The sequence below is a fragment of the Gopherus evgoodei genome, chromosome 3 (assembly GCF_007399415.2).
Source record: "Gopherus evgoodei ecotype Sinaloan lineage chromosome 3, rGopEvg1_v1.p, whole genome shotgun sequence".
In the NCBI taxonomy this organism is placed as follows: domain Eukaryota; kingdom Metazoa; phylum Chordata; order Testudines; family Testudinidae; genus Gopherus; species Gopherus evgoodei.
The window spans coordinates 153,033,426-153,059,384 of NC_044324.1; the positions used below are offsets into that span (position 1 = coordinate 153,033,426).

Genomic DNA, 25,959 nt, shown 5'->3' on the forward strand with positions numbered 1-25,959 from the left:
AAATGACTGCCTAGGAATGAGTACTGCAGAAAGAATCTGGGGGTCATAGTGGATCACAAACTAAATATGAGTGAATAGTGGGGTGTAATAACAGATGTGTTGTAAGCAAGACATGAGAAGTAATCCTTTCACTCTACTCCACATTAATTAGGCCTCAACTGGAGTATTGTGTCCAGTCCTTGGTGCCACATTTCAGGAAAGATGTGGACGAATTGGAAGAAGTCCAGAGAAGAGCAACAAAAATGATTAAAGGTCAAAAATAACATGACCTATGAGGGAAGATTGAAAAAATTGGTTTTGTTTAGTCTAGAGACGAGAAGATGGAAAGGGGACAAAACAGTTTTCAAATACATAAAAGGTTGTTACAAGGAGAGGGAGAAAAATTATTCTCATTAACCTCTAAGGATTGGACAAAAAGCAATGGGCTTAAACTGCAGCAAGGGCGGTTTAGGTTGAACATTAGGAAAAATCTTCCTGTCAGGATAGTTAAGCACTGGAATAAATTGCCTAGGGAGATTGTGGAATCTCTGTCACTTGAGATTTTTAAGAGCAGGTTAGACAAATGTCTATCAGGGATGGTCTAAATAGTAGTTAGCCCTGACATGAGTGCAGGGGACTATACCAGATGACCTCTCGAGGTCCCTACAATTCTATGATTTTTCAGAGCAAGGAACCTGGACAATGCTATACCAAAGAATAGCAGCTACCGCGCAGCCTGCCAATTTGGGATTCCATCTGGTCTCTGCTGAAGTCAATGATAAAACTGTGCCATTGCCTTCAGTAGAAGTGAGATAGAGTTCTTGGACCCCAACCTCCCAAAATTCCAAGTTTGTCTATTCCCTGATGTAAAAAGCATTAACTTCTCACAGATTATCCAGAATGTAAACAAAATATTAGCCTTAATATTTATAATGTATGCCTGTTAAAAGAATCATCCCGTATAACATTAATCTCTTGGCACCATGACTGCCATTAACTGGTCAGCATTTGCTTACAGTTACCACACAGTGATATGTGAAATACCAGAGTGTTACGCTATGCTTTGACCCAGAGATAACTGTGGTATCTCAGATATCTCTTTGCTATTAAGATTCTAGGACAAGGTTCCATCAGATGGAGAATGAAGCACATTTTTACTTTCAGAAAATGTTATTTTGAAGGGATCTTTCAAATTTGGCTTCCTCTTTCATTTTTCTCTTTGTATTAAAAAGAATGTAAGTGCAAATTGGCCCTTCAGGGGGCTTTAATTATTGTATAACAATTCCTTGCAGTATATAACTAGTTGGATCGGTGCCTCAGCTGGTGTCCAGTTGCTATGATGTGGGCATGGTTTGGCTGAATTCACTCCAGACTTGATTGAAGTGGCAATGGTGGGTTAGAGGAAGCAGCTGCAGGAGATGGTGGACAGTATATCAGTCCCTTGGCTTGAAGGAGTATATCCACCATTAGTTATTATGGTTTTCACCTTATGGGTGGTTTTAGATCTCCTTTGCTCTTCGACAATCATATTACTGCAGTAACCAAGTCAGCTTTTTAATATCTGTGTCTGGCAAGGAGGTTGCAACTTTGCATTTCCTTTCCTTTTGGATGTGGATCTTAACTATGTGAAGACTCTGGAAATGGCTCCCTTCCCGGATCCAAAAGAGCCTATATTTGGTGTGACCTTTCAGGCACACTGCCAAAGACACCAGTCTGAGAGGGGTTTTGGAGAGGGCTGAGGGCATGCATCCCAGAATGGTGATGGAGTTGAAAGGAGCTTTTTGTAGATGACTGGCTCAGTTCCTGTTTGAAATTGTCAGTTTAACACTTCTAAGATTTTGTTCTATTACCAATTATGTTTAGGGCACCCAGAAGCTTGTATAGCCATCTTTTTATTATTTAAATCGGAATAATTACATAGATAATTCCAGTACTATTCCAGTACTTTGTGGCTATGTCACTATCCTGCAATCTCAAATCTGTTCTGAATGCCTATTTGGTAGAGATGCGGTCACTGTCATGGAGAGATTAACACACACTGCAGACTTTGAGAATGATTTCCGAGTATGGTCGGTGTCTATCAGGCTTAATAGCATGCTATGGTTAGCACAGGTAAAATTGCAAACTATGTAACGGTTATTCTGCTGCAAGTTTAAGAGGTTTTCTTCTCCCTGCTGCCACAAGCTATTAAGAGATCTCTGACACTTCAGAGATACGGAAGTCTATACAGAGCTTGTCTAATTAATGGTGTAGTAGTGGGGTAGTGGGCAAAACAGATGCAAGAATCCATTTATAGGGGGAGTGAAACTTCAGATAACATGGAAACCGCATGTGCAACATTAATATGCTAAATTGCTGTAAAGATGAAGATAAATGTAATTAATATAGCTTAATCTAATTCTCCAAGTGTTTAAAATGGTAAGTATATATCCATTACAAATCAGCATTATACATTTAGGACCTGATTCTGCCACTATTACTCATAGAATCATAGAAGATTAGGGTTGGAAGAGATCTCAGGAGGTCATCTAATCCAACCCCCTGCCTAAAGCAGGACCAACCCCAACCAAATCATCCCAGCCAGAGCTTTGTCAAGCCGGGCCTTAAAAACCTCTAAGGATGGAGATTCTACCACCTCTCTAGGTGACCCATTCCAGTGCTTCATCACCCTCCTAGTGAAATACTTTTTCCTAATATCCAACCTATACCTCCCCCACTGCAATTTGAGACCATTGCTCCTTGTTCTGTCATCTGCCACCGCTGAAAACAGCTGAGCTCCATCCTCTTTGGAACCTCCCTTCAGGTAGTTGAAGGCTGCTATCAAATCCCCCCTCTCTCTTCTCTTCTGCAGACTAAATAAGCCCAGTTCCCTCAGCCTCTCCTCATAAGTCATGTGCCCCAGTGCCCTAATCACAATGAGCAATACCTTACTCTAGAAGCAATTCCATTGATTTGAGTGGGACTTCTCTAGGAATAAGGTACTACTCAATGTGAGTTTAAAAAGTAGAACTGGTCATTTACTCATCCTACTTCCATTGACACAAGGTGTAAAAGTTCCCCTGACTTCAGTGGGTGCAGAATTGGGCCCAATAGTGTAGTTAAAAAAAATTGGCATCACCTTCTCCCTGGTGATTCCATAGTTAACTTCACCACCACATACAATTACAGGGCACCTATTCATTCTCAGAAGACATTTATTAATTCATTATGTCATGTATCCTGCTAAGTTTGCATAAACCTCACAACTGAAGTCAGTGGGAGCCTTTCTGTAGACTTCATTGGGAACTGGATTGGTGCCTTAGATATCAGTGCGGGAAATGTAAGCAAGTTGGAAGTCAGTTTCAAGCATCACTAAAATGAATTGATATTTTTATCAATTTTAATACTAGAAAACTTCATTTCCCGCTGCCCATTCTGAGTGCAGCTCAGAACAGTTGTGAGTGAAAATCATTACCAAATGGTGATGGCTCTTCTCTGTCTGTTTGAAATGAATTTATGCTCACCATCCAATCCCTGCAAAGTTCACATCCTAAAAACTCCCCACCCCAATTGACTCTGCTGTTGGCAGTACCAGTAAGGAGGCCCATGTTTGTGTGGTTGCAGTGGGGTTACCCCAGGAATGTGTTTTACCCCTCAGACTATATATTGCAGATTTATCTGTCCTTGGGCTCTGTGAGGAAAGACCTGCAGCTGTAGGCGCCTCTGATTTGTGGAGACTATAAATATGAAGGAGAATCTCAGCTTTTGTATTTTTGAAAAGAGTATGGTCAACATTTTCAAACTTGGGTGCCTGAAGTTAGGCAACTAAATCCATATTTAGGCATCTTGGTACATGACCTGATTTTTAAGAGGAAATGAGAACCCACAATTTCCACTGACTTCATTGAGAGCTTCTAGATGCTTCCAGATCTGTATCAGTTAACTTTTGACTTCAAAATGGTGTTCAAAGTAATGTTTTTAATCTGTGAAGTCCCAGATGGTAGGACTGTGGACAATCTGTGAGACTGGGCCCATCAGCATGTACTATACTGGTCCACAAGTGGTACATGGGGATGCTGGATCCTTTTCCACCCACCATAGACATCTCAACTTTGGAACTTGCTTTAGCCATTTGTCCACCAGATCCCAGATTTGTTAAACTTTGAAATGACACAAAGTCCAGCTCCTCGGGGACATTTAGGGAGGAGGTGGGTTGAATATTTTTTAGTGGGATCTTTGGGGTTATGTGAGGTAGAGTTTGGAATGGTATGGCGGGATGGGGACTCAAAGGGAATGATTAGTCATAGCAGTAAATCTTGGCCTATGGCAGTTTATTTTGCCTTATTTTTGCAGTTCACTATTTGCAGTTCACTATTGTCGCTATTTAATGGTTATGCTTTCTCTGGTCTTTTGCTGTAATGCTGTGGATTGAACACACTAAGGGGCTAGTGTGCACACTCTCTCTCGTCAAAATGCAAAGTATTTTTATGGACTTACCTTCCTAGTTTCCTGGAGAGTTGACCTATTTGTGCTAGTTGCAAATCCAAAGCGAGTGGTTTCTGAAATTGAACAGCAATCAATTTATTTTCAGGTACCATTCGTTTTGGAATTGCAATTAGGATAACTAGAGCTGCTCTCCAGTGCAGGAAATTGGGAAGGCCATGCAGCAAAATTGTTGGTAGCTTGATGGGGGAAAGTAAACTACTTTTGGCTGCTACTGGAGATCAAAGGAGTCTAACCAGAATGAAGTAATTATGAAATCTGCCTGTAAGGTCATGAATATTCATTAAACAATCATAAACTTTTGATGTTAATTTCACTTGAGGAAATAACCCTGGCATTCCGCTCTGGGTACATGTGAGCTGTAATGCTCCCCAGCAGGGGAGGGCAAAACACCATTATCTGCAACCCTTATTGATGCATCTCTGTAAGGATCCTTTTCTTCCACACCAAAAACCTGTATTCACACTACAGCTGGGTGGGGTTTTTCATGTGAATCATTCTTTTGCTGAAAAATGCAGATTTGAGTCTCTTGAAACAAATTGTGAATTAAGTTAATGTCAGCTAATTGTGTTGGTCAAATTAAAAAAATTCTTAAATGTCAAAGTGGTTAATTTTGGCATTTCTGCACTAAATATTTTGACTATTCATTTCAGAAAGACATTTTGTTTCAGAATTTCAATGTTTTATTTAATTTTAAAAAAGATTTAAGAACCTCAGAAATTAAAAGAAACATTTGGTTCAACCTGAAACGCACTTTTAACTTTTTCATTTTGCAAGAAAAATAAAATTCATTTTGGGTCAACCCCTTTTAGTTGCTCAGTTCATCCACCAGACTGAAAAGTTGGTTATTCTCACAGCTCTAATTCATTTTGGAGGCAGGTAAATGCTGACCTAGCCTTTCCAGGACATTGACTGGGACTTGGAGGGTCTTCACAGGCCCCAGCGGTTATGATCATCCCAGGAGGCAAGCACCTACTGCTCGCCAATTTACTGAGTGGCATTGAAGTTGGGCTCAGAGGCAGTCACTGTCCCGCCCTGCCTTCTAAATCAGGGTTTCTCAACCTGGGTCTGGGGCCCCCTGAGGGGCTGCCAGCAGGTTTCAGGGGGGCTCCCAAGCAGGGCAAGTATTAAACTCTTTGGGGCCCAGGGCAGAGGGCAGAAAAGGCAGTGGGGCCCAGGGCAGAAAGCCAAAGCCCCACTGCATGGGGCTGAAGCGCGGGGCCCTGAGCCCTGCCACCTGGGGTGGAATCTGAAGCCTGAACAATATAGCTTTGCAGGGGCCTCTGTGGTGTGGTGCCCTGGGCAGTTGCCCTGCTTGGTACCCTCTAATGCTGGCCCTGGCTTTTATATGCAGAAAAAACAGTTGTGACACAGGTGGACTGTGGAGGTTTTATGGCATGTTGTGGTGGGGGGAGGCTCAGAAGGAAAAAGTTGAGACCCCCAGTCTAAAAGATGTTCACAGGGATGCAGAGGTTCAGGATGTAGTGACTCTGAATGAAGATACTGGAGATAGAGTAGCAGCTGTATTAGTCTGTATCAGCAAAAAGAACAGGAGTACTTGTGGCACCTTGAAGACTAACAAATTTATTTGAGCATAAATTTGTTAGTCTCTGAGGTGCCTGGCACAAGTACACCTGTTCTTTTTGGAGATCTGTTGTAGCTGTTAGCTGGTGGGAGCTGGACTGTTTGGAATATCAGAAAAGTAGGTCATTTATTGATGTTCTTAAGTGTGGGTTTAGGTCGGAGTGGGCAAACTTTTTGGCCTGAGGGCCACATCGGAGTTGTGCAACTGTATGGAGGGCTGGGTAGGGAAGGCTGTGCCTCCCCAAACAGTCTGGCCTCTGCCCCCTAACTGCCCCCCTCAGAACCACCAACCCATCTAACCCCCCCCCGCTCCTTGTCCCCTGACCGTCCCCTCCCGGGACCCTTGCCCCCTATCCAAACCCCCTGTCCCCTGACTGCCCCGACCCTATCCACACCCCAGCTCCCTGACAGTCCCCCGGGACTCCCACCCCCATCCAACTGCCCTCTGCTCCTTGTTCCCTGACTACTCCCTCCCAGGACACCCACGTAACTGCCCCCCCGAGATCCCACCCCACTTCTTCCTGTCTCCTGACTGCCCTCCCACCCCATCCACATCCCCGCCCCCTGACAGGCTCCCCGGGATTCCCACTCCCAACCCTCCCTGTTCCCCATCCCCTGACCACCCCCCAGAACATCCATCCCATCCAACCGCCCCCTCCACCCTGAATGCCCCCCAGGACTGCCCACTCCCCGCAGCTGCGAAACCCAGCCAGAGCCAGCTGTGCTCCCCATGCTGCCCAGCAGAAGCGTAGGCCAGAATGCGGCCCACGCGGTCGCGTGGCTGCGGACAGCAGGGGAGAGACTGGTGACTAGGCTCCCTGGCCGGGACCTCAGGGGATGGGCAGGATGGTCCCGCAGGCCGGGGGCTGTAGTTTGCCCACGTCTGGTTTAGATGCTTCACTTTATGCTCCCAAGTTTGAAAATTGTGGCCATCCTGCCTTACATGTAAGGGCCCAATTCTGCAAACAACTGAGCAACCTCTGTGAAGTCAGTGGGAGCTGAGGGAGCTCAGCACCTCTGCAGGACAGGGCTCTTCAGAGTCGGACAGAAATTTCTTTTCAAAGCTGGCTGCAGGCTCCTGGACCTTCCTCAATCTGGCTTCCAACCCCTGCACTCCCCTGAAAGGCAATGGACTTTCTCGCTCCCCAATTTCTCACTGCTCATTGCTTTGCTGTTGTCCAGCCACCGCTGTCCTGTGTTAGTCACTTCAGAAACTGGTGCAAATGCTTCATGGATGAAAGAAGGAGAGAAGAATGTTTTTTAAAATGTCTCTAGAGTTGATTGTCAGAGAAGGTTTCTTCCTGCCTCTTTCTGACTAGCTGGGTTTTCTTTAATGCCAGTCTCTTTACAGGCCACATGTATGTTGCACAGCCCTTCTCCAACCATTTTGTCACCTGCATTCCTGCTTTGCTCCTCCTACGCAGCCCAAAGGAACAGAATTGCTTCGAGGGGATTGGAATGCAAACTCTTAAACTACTTCCACTGCCTTCCAGCAGGAGATGGAACTGGTCTGCTAATCATGTGAGCCAGCCAGATGGCTGGGAAAAGACAGCAGAAGATTGGGGTTCTTTGCCAGGTGCCATAATGCTTTCAAGGGGGGCAATGACATTTTCAAAGGGTGGGGGCAGCAGGCCGGGGGGCACTTTATTTGCCATTTGAGAATGAGATGTGGTATTTTCATGTGCAAAAAAAAACCCACTACCTTATAGGAAAGCATTTACTGACTGAGGTTTTTTTATCTGCCATCACCATTTTTGCTGCCTATGGAGTTTTCTCCAACATATGGTTGGGAAGCCTAATTAGCTCACTGGATTAACTGAGCTTCCTTTTTTCAATAGAGATTTTATTGGGAACTGACATCTGTAAAGAGGCACAATCTCATTTAGCATAAGAGTTCTGCGTCTCTGTGTTTATCTAGAAGGGTTTCTGGGTTTTGTTTTTTTAATAGCTTTCTTAATAATATTTCAATTGTAAATGGGAGGAGTTAGGATATGGAGGGGAAAGAGATCCTGTCATATACTGTAGTCAGGTTTCAACACATGGTTTCTCCGTCTCCGACCACCACCTAGTCTCTCTTAGCAGCATCCATCAACCCCCTACCCTATTTCTCTCAGCCTTTCCATGACTTCCAATCCATCAATGCTGATGACTTCTTGTCAGCCCTCCTCCCTGGCCTCTCTTCCTTTTCTTTCAGTGCTGTGGTTCTTGATTCTGCACATACTTCACTCTCTTCCACCCTTGACTCTTCCCCGCCCCCCCTCCATCATGAGGTCTACCCTGCCAACCCCCAACATCTGCTTTGGCAGAAATCCTGTGATGGCAGGCTGACTTCCTCTATTACAAATTCATTCTCTCCTTTAGTTCTGCCATCTTCCTAGTTTAACAGCTCTATTTTCCCAGTGTAATTGAATCCAACATCCTCAGTCCCTCCTGCCTTTTTGCCACCTTTAACTCTCTTCAGATTCTCCCCTCCTTCTGCCCCCACTTTTCTCTCTGCACAAGATCTCATCAATTCCTTTCAAGAGAGAGCTGACAAAATACACGACCTTAGCTCTCCCCTCAACTTGCCTTTCATTCCCCCTTCATCACTTACAACTCTCTCCTCCTTATCTGTGCTTACAGAGACAGATGTTTCTCATCTGCTCTCCTCCTTAACCCCTTCACTTGCCCCAGTGATCTCATCCGATGTCCTATTCTCCCTCACACCCACTTTCTCCCCTCCTTTACCTTTCTTCTTAACCTCTTGCTCTCCTCTGGCTCTTTTTGCTCACAATGCAAGTTGCATGCTTTAGTCTCTCCCATTTTAAAATACTATTCATCCAGTTTATCCAAGTACTGCCCCATCTCCTTTTCATCTCTAAGCTCATTGAACTTGCTGTTAACATTTGCTGTCTGGCATTCCACCCCTCCAGTTCTATCCTGGACCCTTTCTAAAGTGTCTTCCACCCCTTGCCCTCTACTGAAACTACTCTCAGCGAAGTATCTAATGACGTCCTAGATAAAACTCAAAATCAGTACTCCATGTTCATCCTCCGGGATCTGTCAGCCACCTTCAGCCATGAGATCTTGTGCTCCCTTGGCTTCCATGACTCTACCCTCTCCTGGTTCTCTTCCTAATCACTTCTTCAGCCTGTCCTTGGTGAATCCTCTTCATCTGCTCTCCAGCTTCTGTGGGGATTCCACAAGATTCTGCCTGTGGTCCCCTTCTCTTCTCCCTCTATACCTTTTCTCCAAGTAGTCTCATCTGTTAATACAAATTCAAATACCATCTCTGTCCTGAGGACTCTCAGATCTCTCTCTCTATTCTAGACCTGTCTCCTGTCCAAACTAAATTCTCAGCCTGTCTCAATGACATCTCCTTATGGATGTCTAGCCATCATTTCACAATCTACCTGGCTAAAACAGAACTTTTAATCTGCTCCGCCCACCCACACACAGACCCTATGTGCTGATTCCTTTCACTGTGGAAAACACCACCATACCTACTTGGGTATCATTTTTGACTCAGACCACTCTGTGTCTTCACATCCAAGCTATGTCTAAATCTCACTGCAGCCCCTAAAGCCCCCACGTTAATCCGCCCCCTGTCTTTATCCATCTGTTATCTCTTGTTTTATACTTAGATTGTAAGCCCTTTAGGGGAGGGACCATGATTTTGTTCTGTGTTAATACGGTCCCTAGCACAATGTGGTCCCAATCCATGACTTGGGCTCCTACACTCTATGCTAATACAAATAATTAATAATAACAATCGTAGCTAGGGTCCATAGTCTGTTTATCCAGATGAAAAAGGAGGCAATTATCCATCACTAATATAGTTTTTTTTTCTCCTGTGAAATGGTCTTGCCAATACACTTTTATTTCAGCACTGATATGTCCCTGCCCAAACACCGCCTGCAGCCAAGTATACATACTTCCACTTGTTTAAACCAAAGAAGTTAGGCTTAATGTATAGGTGGAGAGAAGAGTGCTGTAGTTATGTGTTAACGAGCTATGTCCTAAAAACAACACTACTACATTTGTTAACTCTACTCATAGGCCTGGGGGAAGACTGCATTGTATAGCATTTAGGACCAGATAGTGCCTGTCCTTTATATGGCTGCCTAAATGGGGTGGAGAATGCAAGGGATCATCTCAGATATTTCCTCCACCACACTGGGGACAGGGATCATTGTAGTCATTGCAGTTTTCCCAGTTCAGATACCCTGCAGATGCTAGCCATGCCAGAGGTGTTGGGCTCCATGGCCCTATTCCTCACAGCTCCTCTACACTCAACAACAGGGCAGGCCAGCCACAGTGTACACAGCTAAAGAAAATTAAGCCTACACAAGCCAGTTTTCCAGCAGCCAGAGAGCTGCTGCTTTTCAAATCTAGTTCAGGAGTGTACATGGGTCATTAATAACATACCTAAGAATTTAAGAAATTGTGCTCCTGACTGTAGGCCCAGTCCTGAATCCTCACTCCATGGGAGCTTTGTCTGAGTGTAACCCGAGTAAGAGGATTTAGCCTTCCATTACAGATACGGGTAGAAAGATGTGTGTTTGGGTTGGCATATGGTCAAGAACCTACACTATACAACTGTGCAAGGATGGCCACATTTGACAGTATGTGGAACCATGCCATGTCAGACCAATTTAGGTATTTACTATTACAAAGGGCCTGGGAAACATGATGCCACAGATTTGCATTTCAATCTGTGTTAGACCCATCAGGAGCAGTAACTTCTTAGCCACATCCCTGTCTGCAATAGGAACCATCTTAAAGATATTTGGGTGGTAGGGTACATTGGACCTCACTGTAGGTACAGCCTGTCTTCCATTTTCAAATGCTATGGTTGCAGAAGCTGCCTGGCCCTGGCTATATTCTGTAGCTGCATTAGCCCTGGCTGCCAGCCACAGAATGGATCATTCTCTCCACATTCAAAATGGCTATTGGACCAGTTGTGTAGGGGCTAGTCATGATAGTTCCACCCGCAAGGTAGAACGCACCACAAAGAGTTGAGAAAGAGGGAAGTGGAGGAGGGGCCATTGCTCCTGGAGCTTCTCCAGGGCTGGTGCAACAGTGTGCTGCTCAGAATTGGGCTGAGAATATCAGGAAAAATTAAGCCTTTAATGTGTAACTTACAGAAGAAGTGTTAAATGATAATAATGGCTTCACTATGAGAGGGTTTCCCCTATATGTACAGTAACTCTCACTTAACGTTTAGTTAAGTTCCTGAAAAATGCAACTTTAAGTGAAACAATATTAAACAAATCTAATTTTCCCATAAGATTTAACATAAATGTAGGGGTTAAGTTCCAAGGAAATTTTTTGGGGGGCAGACAAAAGGCATTATATACTGTACTGTACTGTGGTTGAGAAGTGCCCCTGGCTTACCCCACACAGGCACAGCCCGCTGCCGGCAAGGACACTAGGAAGCACCTTCACAGCAGCAGCGGCAGCTTCCCCGGAGAAGAACAGGCACCAACTTTGCTAGGGGATGCTCCAGGCCCACCTCTTCCCACCACCACTCCACCTCCTCTCCGGAGCAGCCGCATCCTCACTCCTGCCCCTCCCTCCCAGAAAGTCATAAGTGACGCCAAACAGCTGCTTAGCGGCTCTTAGGACTTTCTGGTAGGGATGGGGAAGAGTGGAGACGCGGCACTTCCCCACTCCTCCCCCTCCCTCCAGGGTTGGCAGGTTTGTAGACATTTTGGTGATGCCCAGAACCTGTTCCCCTAATTCTGACCCCCCAAACTCTATCCCCCACCTGCCTAAGGCTCTGGGAGGGAGTTTGGGTGGGGAAGGGGGTCTGGAGTGCAGGCTCTGGGATGGAGTTTGGGTGCTGGGTGCAGGCTCTGGGGGTGAAGGAGGGGGTGAGGAGTGCAGGCTCTGGGAGAGAGTGTGGAGGGATGGGGTTAGGCTCTGAGAGGGAGTTTGGATGCAGGCTCTGGGATCCTAGGCAGGGCAGGCTGGGAGTCTCCATGTGCTGCTACCCCCAGGTACTGCCCCCATAGCTTCCCATTGGCTGCAAGGGCACTTGGGGTAAGACACAGATCCACCCTGGCCAGGGGCTGCGGGGGGGGGAGCAGCCATGTGGAGTGAGCAGGGAGGAAGCTGCTCAGCTCCGCTGCACTGCCGTTGGTGAGTTGGGGGCCCGAGCTGTTTTAAATGTCGTGGGGGACGTGGGGAGAGGTAAAGGAGAGACCTGGCCCCAAACATTGCTGGAGCTGGGTCCAGGCCAGGAATATTCCTGGTGCCCAGGCACCATGGGCCCATAGGACTCGCCACCCATGCCTCCCTCCCAGCGGTTCGCGCTTAGGACTTTCTAGAAGGGAGGGAGAGGAGCGGAGACGGGTGCTTCCCTGCTCCTCCCCCTCCCTCCCAGAAAATCCTAAGTGCTGTCAAACAGCTGTTTGGTAGTGGGGGAAGCGCTGGGAGGGTGGAGGCGGAGAAGAGGAATTTGGGCAATGCTCTCTTGTAAGGTCGCTGCTGTTCCACAGAATCTTACAAGCAGTGGACAGAGCAGGCAGCCAAACGACGTTATAAGGGAGCATTGCACAACTTTAAATGAGCATGTTCCCTAATTGAGCAGAAATGTAATTTTGAAACAACGTTAAGAAGAAAGACGTTAAGTGAGGAGTTACTGTAGGTTTTAATTAAGTTGATTATGCAACAGAATCCCAGAAGAGCCTAAAGTCCGGGATAGTGCGTGTGTTACTGTCAGTTTACAGTTCAGCCCTTCTGGCTCTTTCCATAGCCTTTTGAAGTCTCTTCAGCTTGGGAAGCATCAGATCATTATACAAGTGCTCTTGAATAAGCACTTCTATGATCAGAAGTTAGTTGAGTTTAATGGGAAAAAAGAACCTTTTCTTTGAACTTTTGGGGCTCTGTCCTTGTGACATTTACTATTTTTGTTTTTAATGGGGAAAAGGAAATGATCATTGTACACACACACACACACACACACACACACACACACACACACACACACACACACACAAAATGTTACAATATTAAAGTTGAATTTAAACTCTTAAAAAGCCAGGAAATGTGAAAGACGATCATAGCAGTGTAATTCTCATTCAAGCCCTTGTCATTTTATGATTTGATTTACTGCAGCCTCCCCATTTCTGCCATGACCACTGCAATCCTGTTTCTCTCCAATCCATTCCAAATGCTTCTCAGATTATTTTCCTAGTTAGTCACTCTGTCCTCTTCAACACCCCCACCCTTGAGTGTCTCCATTGGATCTCCATTCTCCTGAGCATCAAACACGTATCTTATCTTCAGAACTTAGCCCCACTCTCCCTAGCTGATAAAGAGTAACCTATGATGTAAATGGCTACTTTCACTTTGCCAGAGTTCCTCCTCAAAGGCCCACCAATCAGTTTCTTACTGAAATTCATCCCCACTTCCTCCTATATTGCCATTAAGCATGGGAAGAATTCCCTGATATAAACAATAAAGCTACTAGCTTATCTTACTTCAAATCCTTCTTTATCTTGCCTTAGATGCCTAAAAAGCCCTGCACACTGATCATGGCTTAAAAAAAAAAAAAAGCTTTTTCCCTCTTCCCCGCCTTACCTTTCCTATTTTCTTGCTAACTTGCCCATTCCCACGACTCCCCACTCTGCCTCTACCCCAATGTAATAAAAATGAACAAAAACCAAACATGGAGCTAACAAAGCTGTACCATGTTTGTTGACTTGAAAGTTACATGCCGATCCTATACCGTCACCTGTTTTGTGTTTGTTGGACAGCATGCCTTGCAGGACAGCGGTTCTCTTTTACCTATGTAATGACCCAAAAGCAACTGGGGCCTTTTGGCACTACCATAATATAAATGTTTACTATTACTAATAAAGCCATGCATATGCACAAGGGAGTAGAGTTAAATTTCGTGTGCAAACAGAGCTTTGATATTTACTAACTTTTTGAATGTTATAAACCCTATATAAATAATTACATTACAAACTACTTGAGGGTATATATTAGCTTATTATGTAACAATAACACACTTAGATGGTTGACAACATTCTCCATTTGGCCTGGTGCCTAGCTAGACACCAAGGTGTGCGATTAAGAGTAGTTCCACATGCTCGGACATGTCATGTTGCTTAAATAACATATAATGTTTTCTGTGGCGCCTTACTTTTTCTTCCACTGATGCTAACATTCTTGTCACTGGTCAGAGTTCTCAAAGAAGTGGGGTGGTATGCATGGGAGAAGGAGAAAGAAAATGTTTGTTTTAATAAGGTTAAAATGCAGAGACAAGCACATAATAGGACTGGCTAAAATAGTCCCCCAGGAAAAAACTGAATCTATTTCTTATAATATTTCTCTTACATCTGGAGGACAGGAGTTTCCTTTCTGCACCAAGTGAATGAAATATGGTCATGAAAATTTCTATGGATTTCCCGAGCATGTTGTATGTAATACCTAGCCCTGACTACTTCACATTCTGCTGATGGATTCAACATTACTTCCCTTAACAAAAGCAATCCTGACTTCCCTTTCTTCTTTGTATCAAATTTTGAATACTTTGGCTAACATTAGTTCTTATAAAAGTGAAGTACTTACATCAGTAGCTAGAGCAAGACAAGTACAGACATTATACAAGCTATGCCCTCTCCGGTCTGGCAGGATGTCTCACGCCTGACCTGCCATCACCCTTCTAGTTTGTCTTTGGCAGTCTCTGTGCAGAAGCCCAGTCATGCCAAGCTTTGTGCAGGGGAAGGATCCAGGGAGATGAGAGAGCCTGTTTCCCTCATAGTATCAGCAGCTGGGATGTTTATAAAATTATTACTTACTGGAATTACACTACAAAAAAAATCAGCAAAGGGCTAGATCCAAGGCCCGTTGAAGCCATTGGAAAGCTGTGGGCGACTGTGGCACCGGACACTTGAAACTTAGAGCAGGGAAACTCTTTTGTGCTCTCAATTCTGCCCTGGTGGGCCCAGGCCACAAGGAAGAGGAAGCTACCTGATTCAAATGTAGAGGGGACAGGAGCTGGATGTGGGTGTGGGTGAAGGAAGTAGTTAGAACAAGGGTCCTGGTGAAGGAAACTGGGACTGAACTAGGTGAGAGATTGGGCAGGGAGACTGGGAACCTGGGGCGGAGAGGGAGCCTGAGGTAGGATGAGGAACTAGGTGAGGGACGTGAGGAGTCGTTGGGTTAGGAGACTGGACTGCAAGCTAGTGCAAGGGAAACTGGGACTGGCCAGGTAAGGAGACTGGAACAGGGTGCTTGGAATGGAGTCTGGGATGAGGCGCACAGAGGGAGACTGAGATTGGAAGCCGGGATGGGGGAAAAGATTAGGACTCAGATGGGGAACCCCTAAGAGGGAGACTGACTGGCTAGGAGAGGAAACTGTGAATAGGACGAGGAGCCAGAGTTGGGGGCAGAAAGAGACAAGACTAGACCACAGACATACTGGAGGGAACAAGGGCGAAAGGGTCAGGCTTTGCAGGGAGAACATTGTCCAAAGGGTCTGTGCCAACCAGAGAACACTACACTCCAGAGCCTGGAATGGAACCCGAGATTCCTGAGTGTCTCTGCTCCTCTGCTGTCAGCAAATATCTGTTGCACTCACTGGCAATGAGTGAGTCTCATCCCCCTTTAGTTCTGGTCCACACAGAGGATGAAAACCTACATTTGCTGTCAGTTACTCCATTAGCTTAAGTGGTCAGGTTGGACGTCAGAAGCTGGAGACGGGCAGTGCAGGGAAGCTGCTGCTCTGGCTGGTGTTATGGAGTGGGTAGCCACTGCATTGCCCCATCTCCTACTGCTGTTGCTGGTGACCGGGGTTGCAGCTGCTCCTCACTTCTCAGTCCCCAGCTGGTAAGAACCGCCCCCAGCTCGGGGGCTGGCAGAGCCCTCAGGGAGCAGCAACTGCAGGGGAGAGGCCTCCAAGCAGCTCTGGGAGCCTCATCAGTTTCTTTTTTGCAAAAGTCAAAATGGAATGTTGTTACCATCTTTTGAAATGAAAGTGGTGGACTCCTCTCATTTGGCCGAAAATTTTGAAATTGCGAGTTTTTGCTCCAGTGTCAAGAAAATTTTGAACTTAAAAAAAAAATCCTACAGAATGGGGATTCTGGGTTCCAATCAGCAGTAGCCTATATCCTTGTTTCCTGTTGAGCAAATAATAGAACAGTAGTTTAGGCCTATTCCAGTTTCCATTAGTATCGTGCATTGTGTGTTTGAAAAGGGAATGGTTTGCTCTCTGCAGCAAGGCCCCTGCTGTACTCCCACATTTCTGTGTGGCAATCTGCAATGGAGTTCATACAGTTTAGAGCTGTATTGACTCCCTCTGGGTTTCTACAGCAGCTGCTTCTGGCAGCCACATGGGATCTGGAACATGGGCAGCATGGCTCTTGCAAGAAGAACTGTGCTGCTCAAGGGGAATTGAAGTGAAATATTGGAGCAGTATGGAGATAGGAGCCATCCACATGGACAGCTCTTAACTCCCCAAATCTTGGGGGTGCTTCTATATAGATCCTGAAGATGCACAGGGTGTTCTAGTCTATCCTCTTCTCACTGTGGTTCCTCCAGATTCCCAACTCCTGAAGGAATGATTTACCAGAAATTCCAAGAGGGGAATGACACAGTGTTTTCTTGCCCTTGTTGATCCTTTCCCTGGCTTTCTCCATAGTGGCGGTTCTCTATTTTGTGTTTAACTGTGCAGGATGTATCAATCACATTTGTGATGATATTACTGCTCTGAGGCCTGAAAGGAGGAGGTCTGTTTCCTGTCCTTTGTTCTCTCCAATAGAGCATGCATTGTGATGCAGTGTGTGCTTCAAATTGGTTTATGGTAAATTTCCTAAAACATAAAAAAGTTAATGGACATGACAGAAATAAATTTTAAAAATTAAGACAGTGGTTAAAAAAAATGGATTGGGGAGGGGGAATCCTATTCGTCATCCATGCCATTGTGTTCCTCTGGGGAGATAATAAAAAGGAACCCTCTGCAGTCCTTGAAATCTTCCAAGGAAGGCTGGAACTGCACACCCGTCTAATGAGAAGAGCTGTGAACATTGTTCAAATCAGCCTCTGCTCAATAAAAGCAACATGATGTCCTCAGAAGCAGCAGCCCTTGAGGTTGCTTCATTTAATATTTCCCACACGTTACTGTAGTTTACATAGTCGGGACAACATGAGAATCTGTAATGGTCTCATCTTCATAAAAGACGCTTAGTCCAGACCTCCTTTTTGTGAAATCTACCACCCCACAAGCAAAGGGATTTAGCTGTTGCAAATATCAGCTCAGCTACCCTAATAAAATGATTCACAGTCGTTCTTTTTTCTGACATAAATGCCATGTCAGCATTCAGAAGAACAAAGCCTTTACTCCATGTCTTGGACAATCCATCAGGCGTATTTTAGGATATACTGAGACCCATATAAAAATATTTTCCCAGTAATTTTACAGCCTGAAGAAAAGAAGAGTAAAAATACATATTATCTGCTGCTAAGCAACACCTATGTGATGGCATCTTCCTCTTGATCTTTTTCTTCAAATCTGAGCATATCCTATTGTAAGAGATTAGCAAAGCATAAATGGGGGAATGTGTCTCATGATAGTATGCAAAATGTTTGCAAAAAATATGATCAGCAAATATTTTCATTCTCTTGCTGGGATCCCTTTTGCAGGCAGCAGGAGGCTGTGTATTGTATCTCAGAGCAAAGTGGAGCTGATAGCCAAGATAAAGCCAGTTGATACTGAATGGGTGAGCTTTATAGCTAGAAATCAGGCAATGGCTGGATTTTTGCAGCTGTTATTTCAGAATAATCTTAATGAAATTCCCCTTTTAGTTTGATTTATGTCAAGGAACCAGCTGAATTATGTCACTGGAATTTGCTCTACACCTTCACTCTTCCTGCTGCAAGCATTTATTTGGGTGTATCGCAGGTGATGCAGGGTACCCTGTATTCGTTACATATAAATCTCTAGGAGAGCCATAGCACAGTTTGCTGATGATGACTCTGGATTATGTATTGTCAGGAGACCTAAATGGTTAGAATGTATTATGTTGCTCTCCCTCCTGTCATTGCATGTTTTGCTTTGATGGAAGCATGAGCAAATGAAAGGCTTTTTATTGATTTCTGTGCCGATGTTAATAATTTCCATGTAACTCTGCTTTGGCATGGCAGTTCCTGATGTACAGAATTTGACATCTTAATTATTCCTTGATGGGAAGGGGGTGCACTAAACTGATAAAACAGCCTTTTGTCTCTGGATCTGTGGGTTCAAAGCTGACTTAGGTCAAAGTGAAATAATGGAGATTGTCTGTGTCTAATCCTTACGGACATCTGTTTACATCTCAAAGCCTCCTTATAGTCTTGAGTGTGTCAGGAAGCAGAAGTACCGAGAGAGAGTGTTCTTTTGGTATCTCTGACCCAGCTGAAACCAAAAAATAGTAAAAATCTCAGAAGAGGCATAATTTATGAGTTTTCTACTCTTATTTCTAGAACAAAGATAGTCAGGTAGTCATCCAAACTGTTGTCTGCTTAACCAATCCTGAAGAAACCTACAGAGCTTTAAATGTCCAGATATCAGCTCAATCCTCAAAGTTTGGATCTGCACATAGGCTGCAGGTTATATACATTTGTAGTGCCCGAGCACCAGGAATATTCAGGGCCGGGTGCCCTACTCCAGCAATATTTGGAGCTGAGTCTCTCCCCCGGCCCTGCCTGGGTCGGGCCCCAGCCCCCACGGGTCTCCCGCCCCCCTCTGCCACGTCCCTGCCTGGAGCAGGTCCCAGCCCCCGCCTGCCACCCTTCCCGCTGCTCGTCCCCCCCGCTGCACCACGTCCCTGCCTGACAAAAGCAGCGCGCGCCTCTCCCCTGCCTGCTTGTGCTGCTGGAGTAGAGCGATTCCTGGCAGAACTGCTGTCTGCTGCCCCAGGGTCCTAGTGCCTGCCCTCCACTGATGGCAAGGCAGGCTACCTTTGTCATAGCATTCCTTCTCAGATCTGAACCTTAGAGTTCAGAAAATGAGATACTAGCACCTGAATCCTCTAAGCTTAATTAGCAGCTTAGATCTGATAGCACTGCCACCACTCAAAAATATAGTGTTTTGGGGCACTCTGACCTCCCCAACCTTCCCTGGGGACCCCAAGAACCCAGGTCCCTTGGATTCTTAAAACAAGGAGAAATAAACCATTCCCCCCCCCACCTTTCCCCCTCCCAGAATTTCCCTCCTTGGGCTATCCTGAGAGATACTGATCCAACCTCTTAAATCACCATACAGAGAAGCATCTCCCTTCCCTTCCACAAAGAGGCAAACAGATTCAAGGAAAACAAAGAGAGATTCTATCTCTTCCCCTCCCGTCTCCCCCCCCACCCGTCCTGGTGAGTTATCCCAATCCCCTGGAATAACACAAGGGAAACAAGGAAAAAAATCAATCAGGTTCTCTAAAAAAAGAAATCTTTTAATAAAAGAAAGGAAAAAGTAAAGAATTATCTCTGTAACTTCAAGATGTAAATATTACAGGGTCCTATAGCTTACAGACACCAGAAAGAGACTTGCCCCCCAGTACCAATACAAATCAAAATATTCCCAGCAACTACACATATAAAAGTTAACCAGCCAGATCCACAATTGCAAATACAGTAAAACAATCAAAAAGCCTAAACCGACTATTTTTACTTACTATTTGCAAAGAAATTTAGAGAGCCTGTAGTAATGTCTGGTCTCTCTCAGACCCTCCAAGAGAAGACACACAACAGACAAAGAACACACACAAAAACTTCCCTCCACCCAAATTTAAAAGTATCTTGTCTTCTGATTGGTCTTCTGGTCAGGTATCCAGTTCCCTGCTTATAACACTTTACAGGTACAAGAGACATTAATCCTTAACAATCTGTTTATGACACCCTTACCCTGCCCTAGCCTTGAGCCTCTCCAACGCCCCAAACCCTCATCCCCAGCCAGAGCCCTCATTCCCCCACACCCTAATCCTCATCCCCCCACACCCTAATCCTCATCCCCAGCCAGAGCCCTCACTCCCCACACCCTAATCCTCATCCCCAGCCCTGAGTGCCCCCGCATCATGAACCCCTCATCCCCCTGCACCCTAATCCTCAGCCAGAGCCCTCATCCCCCTGCATCCTAATCCTCAGACCCAGCCCTGAGCGCCCCCGCAGCATGAACCCCTCATCCTCAGCCCCAGAGCCCTCGCCCCACACCCCAACCCTCTGCTCTAGCCCTGAGCCCCCTCCTGCATCATGAACCCCTCAGCACCAGCCAGAGCCCTCAGCACCAGCCCTGAGCCCCCTCCTGCATCATGAATCCCTCATCCTCAGCCCCACAGCCCTCACCCCACACCCCAACCCTCTGCTCTAGCCCTGAGCCCCCTCCTGCATCATGAATCCCTCATCCACAGCCCTCACCCCTGCACTCCCTCCTATCCCCAAACTCTCTCCCAGAGGGTGCACCCCCCCAAACTCCCTCCCAGAGCCTGCACCCCTCACCCCTTCCAATGCCCCCACCCCCAACCCAGAGCCTGCACCCCTCACCCCCTCCTGCACACTCACCCCCTGTCCCAGCCTGGAGCCTGCACCCAGCACCCAAACTCCATCCCAGAGCCTGTACTCCTCCTGCACCCTAATCCCCAGCCCAGGATCTGCACCCCAGACTTCCCCTCCCAAACCCCGTCCCAGAGCCTTAGGCAGGTGGGGGTGGAGTTTGTGGGGGCAGAGTTGGGGGAGTGGGTTCTGGGCACCACTAGAATTTCTACAAACTTGCCACCCATGGATCTGCATGCAAAATTCCCCAACCTTTGTGAGTGTTTAACAGATGTGTGGCCACATACGTACAGGTAGCACCAGTCATCAACAAGGATCTGATCCAAAGCCCACTGAAGTCAAAAGGAAAGACTTGGAAAGTACAAGCTCCTACCACTTGAGCTAAAGAAACAACTCCTTTTGTAGTGAATAAATAGCTGGCTGTTACAGTCTCCACTTTCAGCCATTTGAACCAGTGTATCACATTCAGATCCAGGGTTTTCATTTGGGCCCCTCTCTAGATTTAGTTTAGTATTTTTTTCCTCTCCTAACATTTTTAGAAAAGTGCATCTTTTTAGATTTTTACCACTTCTGTGTGCATTGTTGAGATGCGTCAGGTGAGATTGCTCTCCTCTATCTGTGCTGTAGGCCGTTTCTCCAGCCATCATGTAAATTAATGATAAGTAACTAGTGCCAATCCTGCACCAAGAAAAGACATTTACTGAATACACTGCTCTACAGCCAAAATGCTTCTGAAATAAATGTGTCCAACTTTACTAATTCTGGGTCACTGAGAACGAAAATGATGCTTAAAATTGTTGATTGGCTCTAGTTTTCAAGATATGCTATTGGGTCAGTATATACGACCCTTGACTTGGGAATGGCAGAGGATAAGTGAGTTATAAAGGGAAGGGATCTCAATTTAAACCAGAAATGACTAAAATACATCTTTGACTGGATCTATGAATAAATCTATGACTGGGTTTGGACAGTACTTGCTTTTTAGGCAAAACAATGAATGATGCAATCTGAAGCTGGTATTGCGTCATACATGATATGAATTGCATCATGTTATTCCTAGAAGTCATGGATGATGCAATCATAATGAAGCTTACATCACTCTGCTGAACAAATTGCCCTATATCAGCTCTAGAAATCACACAGTGTCGTGCTCTCTTATTTGTCAGTGTTTGATTTTGCAAAGGGACACATTTCTGTTTAGCCAAAGTGAGCAGAGATGCCTCATACTTGTGTGAACAGTGCAGATAACTTCTGCTATGTTTGTGGTGAAGTGACTTTTGCATCACAAAAGCGCAGTATAACACTATGGTTAAGAAAGCCTGTCCCCTTTATTTTGGCTGCAAAATTGGAGATCAGGACAAGAGGTGGGCCCCACACATATGCTGCAACACTTGTGCAACAAATCTTTGCCAGTGGTTGAACAGGAAAAGGAAATCTATGCCTTTTGCAGTGCCAATGATTTGGAGAGAGCCAACAGATCATACCAGCAATTGTTACTTCTGCATGGTGCCTCCAGTTGGGAAAGGTGTGTCAAAGAAGAAAAAGTGGACTGTGCATTATCCAAACATTCCATCAGCTATACGCCCAGTACCGCACAGAGAAGGACTGCTGGTTCCTGATGCACCAGAATCATTCTCACTTGAGTCAGACGAGGAAGAGGAAGAGGATGAAACTTCTGGTCCTGAACCATCAATGTCACAGGACCCACATTTTCTCCCATCCTCCTCCTCTGAACCACACGTCATAACACAAGGTGAACTGAATGACCTTGTCAGGGATTTGGAACCACCCAAGAGTAAGGCAGAGCTGTTGGGCTCCAGACTACAGCAGTGGAATCTCCTGGCAGGCTATCAGGGCAAATGGAGCCCGTCAATGCTTGCAGACTATTGCTGGACAGTGACAAGAGATGCTCCATTTAATGAATACAAGAGACAAGCCAAGAAGCGCCGAGTAGACACTGAATAGGACTAAACTATGTACATAATAGTTTTTTGCCTTTTGTTTCATAATAAATTTTATTTATATAACCCTTTTGCTGATTTTTAAAGTGTTACATAAACAGGACAGGTGAAATATTATCATGTAAAGCAACCATAAACACATGAAAAGACCTAGGTTTACAATTTATGATTAAAACTCTACTATCTACACAATATACATAGACATAGACATAAAATGTAAAAACTTAAATATCTTAGAAACAGTAGCCAATCAGTTGTTTTAATTGTCATATTTGAATTCAGCACATCAAAATACATAATAAATATCACATTTTATCTCTGAAGTAGATGACTTCTCAAAAATTGTAGACCAGTGATATAGAAATTTACAAACAAACCTTTTTATGAATAGAATTTATGGGGAAAAAATGCTCTTAAGCTTTATATATATAATTTAACGTCTAGCTAGTTTGCTTCCTCACAGATGAGAAGCGTGTTTGGCAGGAATCCGTCTATCCCTTGTGTAACTCAGGATATCCTTGTATAGGCAGGAGTAGAGAAGAATTTCCTTGGAGTCACCTAAGCTTTTTTCCCTGCTTGTTTATCATCACACATCAGGGCCATGTTTATTCCAAAAGGAAAGATACAGTACGTCCTTTTATGGTCTTGATGAAGCCACCTGGATTGTTCTGAAGGCAGAAGTTGAGAGTTGTGAAGGCAAATTGAGATTCATTAAAAACCTGGGACAAGAGTGACCAAGAGTCCTAAGGAGATGGCCTGCTTGCTCTTAGTGTTGGTACAGCCCCTTGAGGTATAATCGCTGATGAGCTGGGGTATGTCTTCAGGTTTCATGTGAGCCTCTTCTCAACAGAGATGGCTGTGGAGTCCCCCATGAAGGAGACTCAAAACTTTCTTTTTAAAAAAAGTATTGTAAGTGTCTGGCCCTTTTACTTGTGAGGATAGCCAGGAAACATGTAAACTGATGCAAACTGAAAGCTACGTTTGAAAGGCATAGAGCTAGTTCTGCATCATGTAGGTTTGGTTTGTATCTCAAAGAATCATCTCACCAACTCTCCCCAAAATCCTTAGGTAGCCTTGTGCATGATAGTGTGTTCGTGTTATATCTGGGTGGTTACATGCATAAGGGAAGCAGCAAAGAATTCTTTCTCAGCCCTCCAAAAAAATGCTGAGACTGGCTCTGCTTGGCATCAGTTTTTGAGCCCCTTGTGTGTGCCTACTATATTGTGACCATAACAGCTTGTTTTCCCCAACAGTGCCTCTGTAGCACGAATGAAGGACACACTGCAAGATCCCTGCAAGCCATCCCCCCACACCCTGCTAGCTGCTTCAGCCGTGCACAAGGAAGAGAAAGACAGGAGATAGGGTCAAGCTACTGATGCCCTGCATTCTACCCCAGGCACTAGCCATGGGAGACTCGCTGGCGCAGCTGACTCCCTAGCTTAGGTAACTAGCTCTCACACACCAGCTGGAGGAGACTCCTAGCAATTGGGAGAGACTTGCCCACTTCAAGACCCAAAGAGGATCCATTTCCCAACTGATCACACAGCCCACTTCCATAAGGGATCTGCTTCCCACAGCCGTAGGCAGCAGGGCGACTTGCTGCCACCAGCAGAGCCTGAAGGCCCATCTGTCTGCCAGCACAGCTGCTGCTTTGGGGTGCAGATAGGGCAGTCACCCAGAGGAACCTCAGTGAGCTCCTAGGGAGGGTCAAGCCTAGTAGGTTGAACGGTGTTGGGCTGAAGAGTGAGTATATGGAAGGATGAAAGGTTTGAGGAGGAGGAGATGTAATTGTTGTCATTAAGCATGTGGGGACTATTTTATTCAAGGAATGTCACATTAATTGTTGACTGAGGCAGAACGTATTTGAGACCACGCCTTTTATACTGGTAACAAATCACTTCCCACAATATTAAACTGGTAACACTAAGGGGGTTATATTTGTAACATTGTCTTGTTAAAGTAGTTGTCATGTATGCCATTTCCTGTCCTCATTATAATCACGGGCCTGAGGGATAAAATGTCAGGATTTCAAAACCTGGCCTATTCAGAGAGAGGGCGTGAATGGCAAGAACAGAAGATGGCACAACCTGATTCCAGCCTCTGTCAAGGCAAAGATCTAAACTAAATGAACAATGATTCAAACTCTTGCAGCCTGATCTTTCTCTGATTTTCAACCGTTTTTACCCTAGTGTAATTCCCGGAGTTACTCTTAAATCAGATTGGATGTTGTTTTACAGCTGATGCTCTAGAAATTATTTTTGGGAAGTTTTATGTCTTGTGTTATACAGCAGCTCCCATTGGCCCAGAGCAGCGAACCGCGGCCAGTGGGAGCCGCGATTGGCCAGACCTGCGGACGCGGCAGGTAAACAAACTGGCCTGGCCCGCCAGGGGCTTTCCCTACACATGTGGTGTCCCAAGTTTGGGAAACACTGGCCTAGATGATCACAATGATCTGTTCTGGCTTTGGGATCTGTTACCCTTGTGGGTGAGAGAAGAACTAGAGCTCTGTCTGTCTGTCATCCTTTGACGTAAGTTTGTTTTTATACTGTATACTACAGTGCTTTCTGAGAACTGGTCTTGAACAGGTATTATGGGCATAGGTCCTTCATTTTCCTGTCTGTCTTAGCTGTGGTAACAGTGCTGGGGGAATTGGACAGCAAAGCAGATAGGGAAGAAGAATCAAAAAAAGAAAAAAAAGTTCTAATTTTAGCCTAAGGTTTTTTCAGCTTGCTGAGCTGCGGACGTAAAACCGCACAAACCCGGAGAACAGTACTAACTGCTGTTCCATTAAAAAGAGAAAAAAAAATCTTGCTGAGATCTGGTCAAATCACAACAGTCAAAAGTGAAACACAGCTCACTAATGTAACCTTAATTCATTTTATTTTGCAGAGACAGCAAGCTCACCATGTTGCTCCGGGAGTCCCTGGGGAACATGAACTGCCGTACCACTATGATAGCTCACATTTCGGCAGCGGCAGGGAATTACGCTGAAACACTGTCCACCATCCAGGTTGCATCCCGGGTCCTGAGGATGAAGAAAAAGAAAACTAAGGTAAGGAGATATGTAACTCCTTGTCTCCTTGTAGTGGGAAACAAGGACCTTACAGAGCCTTTAGTGAGATGGAGAGGCCTGAAACATACAACAAAATCAGTATTCATGATTCCTAAGTGTATGGGTTACGTGTATTTTATGTTAGCTGTGTGGTTTAGAGTTTATAGCAGAGAGTAAGGGAGAGAAAGCTTCAACCTAAGATGCAGAGGAGAGTTCAAGCACATCTATTATAATAGCTTTCTAAGCCTAACTCCAAGTCTGTCATTTAGTAGAGCAAATATAGCTGGTAATGTGCTTTTGTCAATTATTGTTTTATTTACACGTAAACTTTAATGAATGTTACTTTTTTTAGAATTAAAGGAAATTAAGATTAATGAAGAAAAAGGTTCC

The 25,959-nt window shown here is 45.1% G+C and overlaps 1 protein-coding gene across 2 annotated transcripts in view; it reads left to right on the top strand.

Moving 5' to 3' along the window:
• Nucleotides 1–25,959, top strand: part of KIF26B (kinesin family member 26B) — a 458,615-nt gene that overhangs the window by 402,947 nt on the left and 29,709 nt on the right. For both annotated transcript variants that reach the window (XM_030557033.1, XM_030557034.1), the window contains one exon: nucleotides 25,407–25,569. In XM_030557033.1, the coding sequence (XP_030412893.1) occupies nucleotides 25,407–25,569 (163 nt within the window). The remainder of the gene's footprint in view (nucleotides 1–25,406; nucleotides 25,570–25,959) is intronic.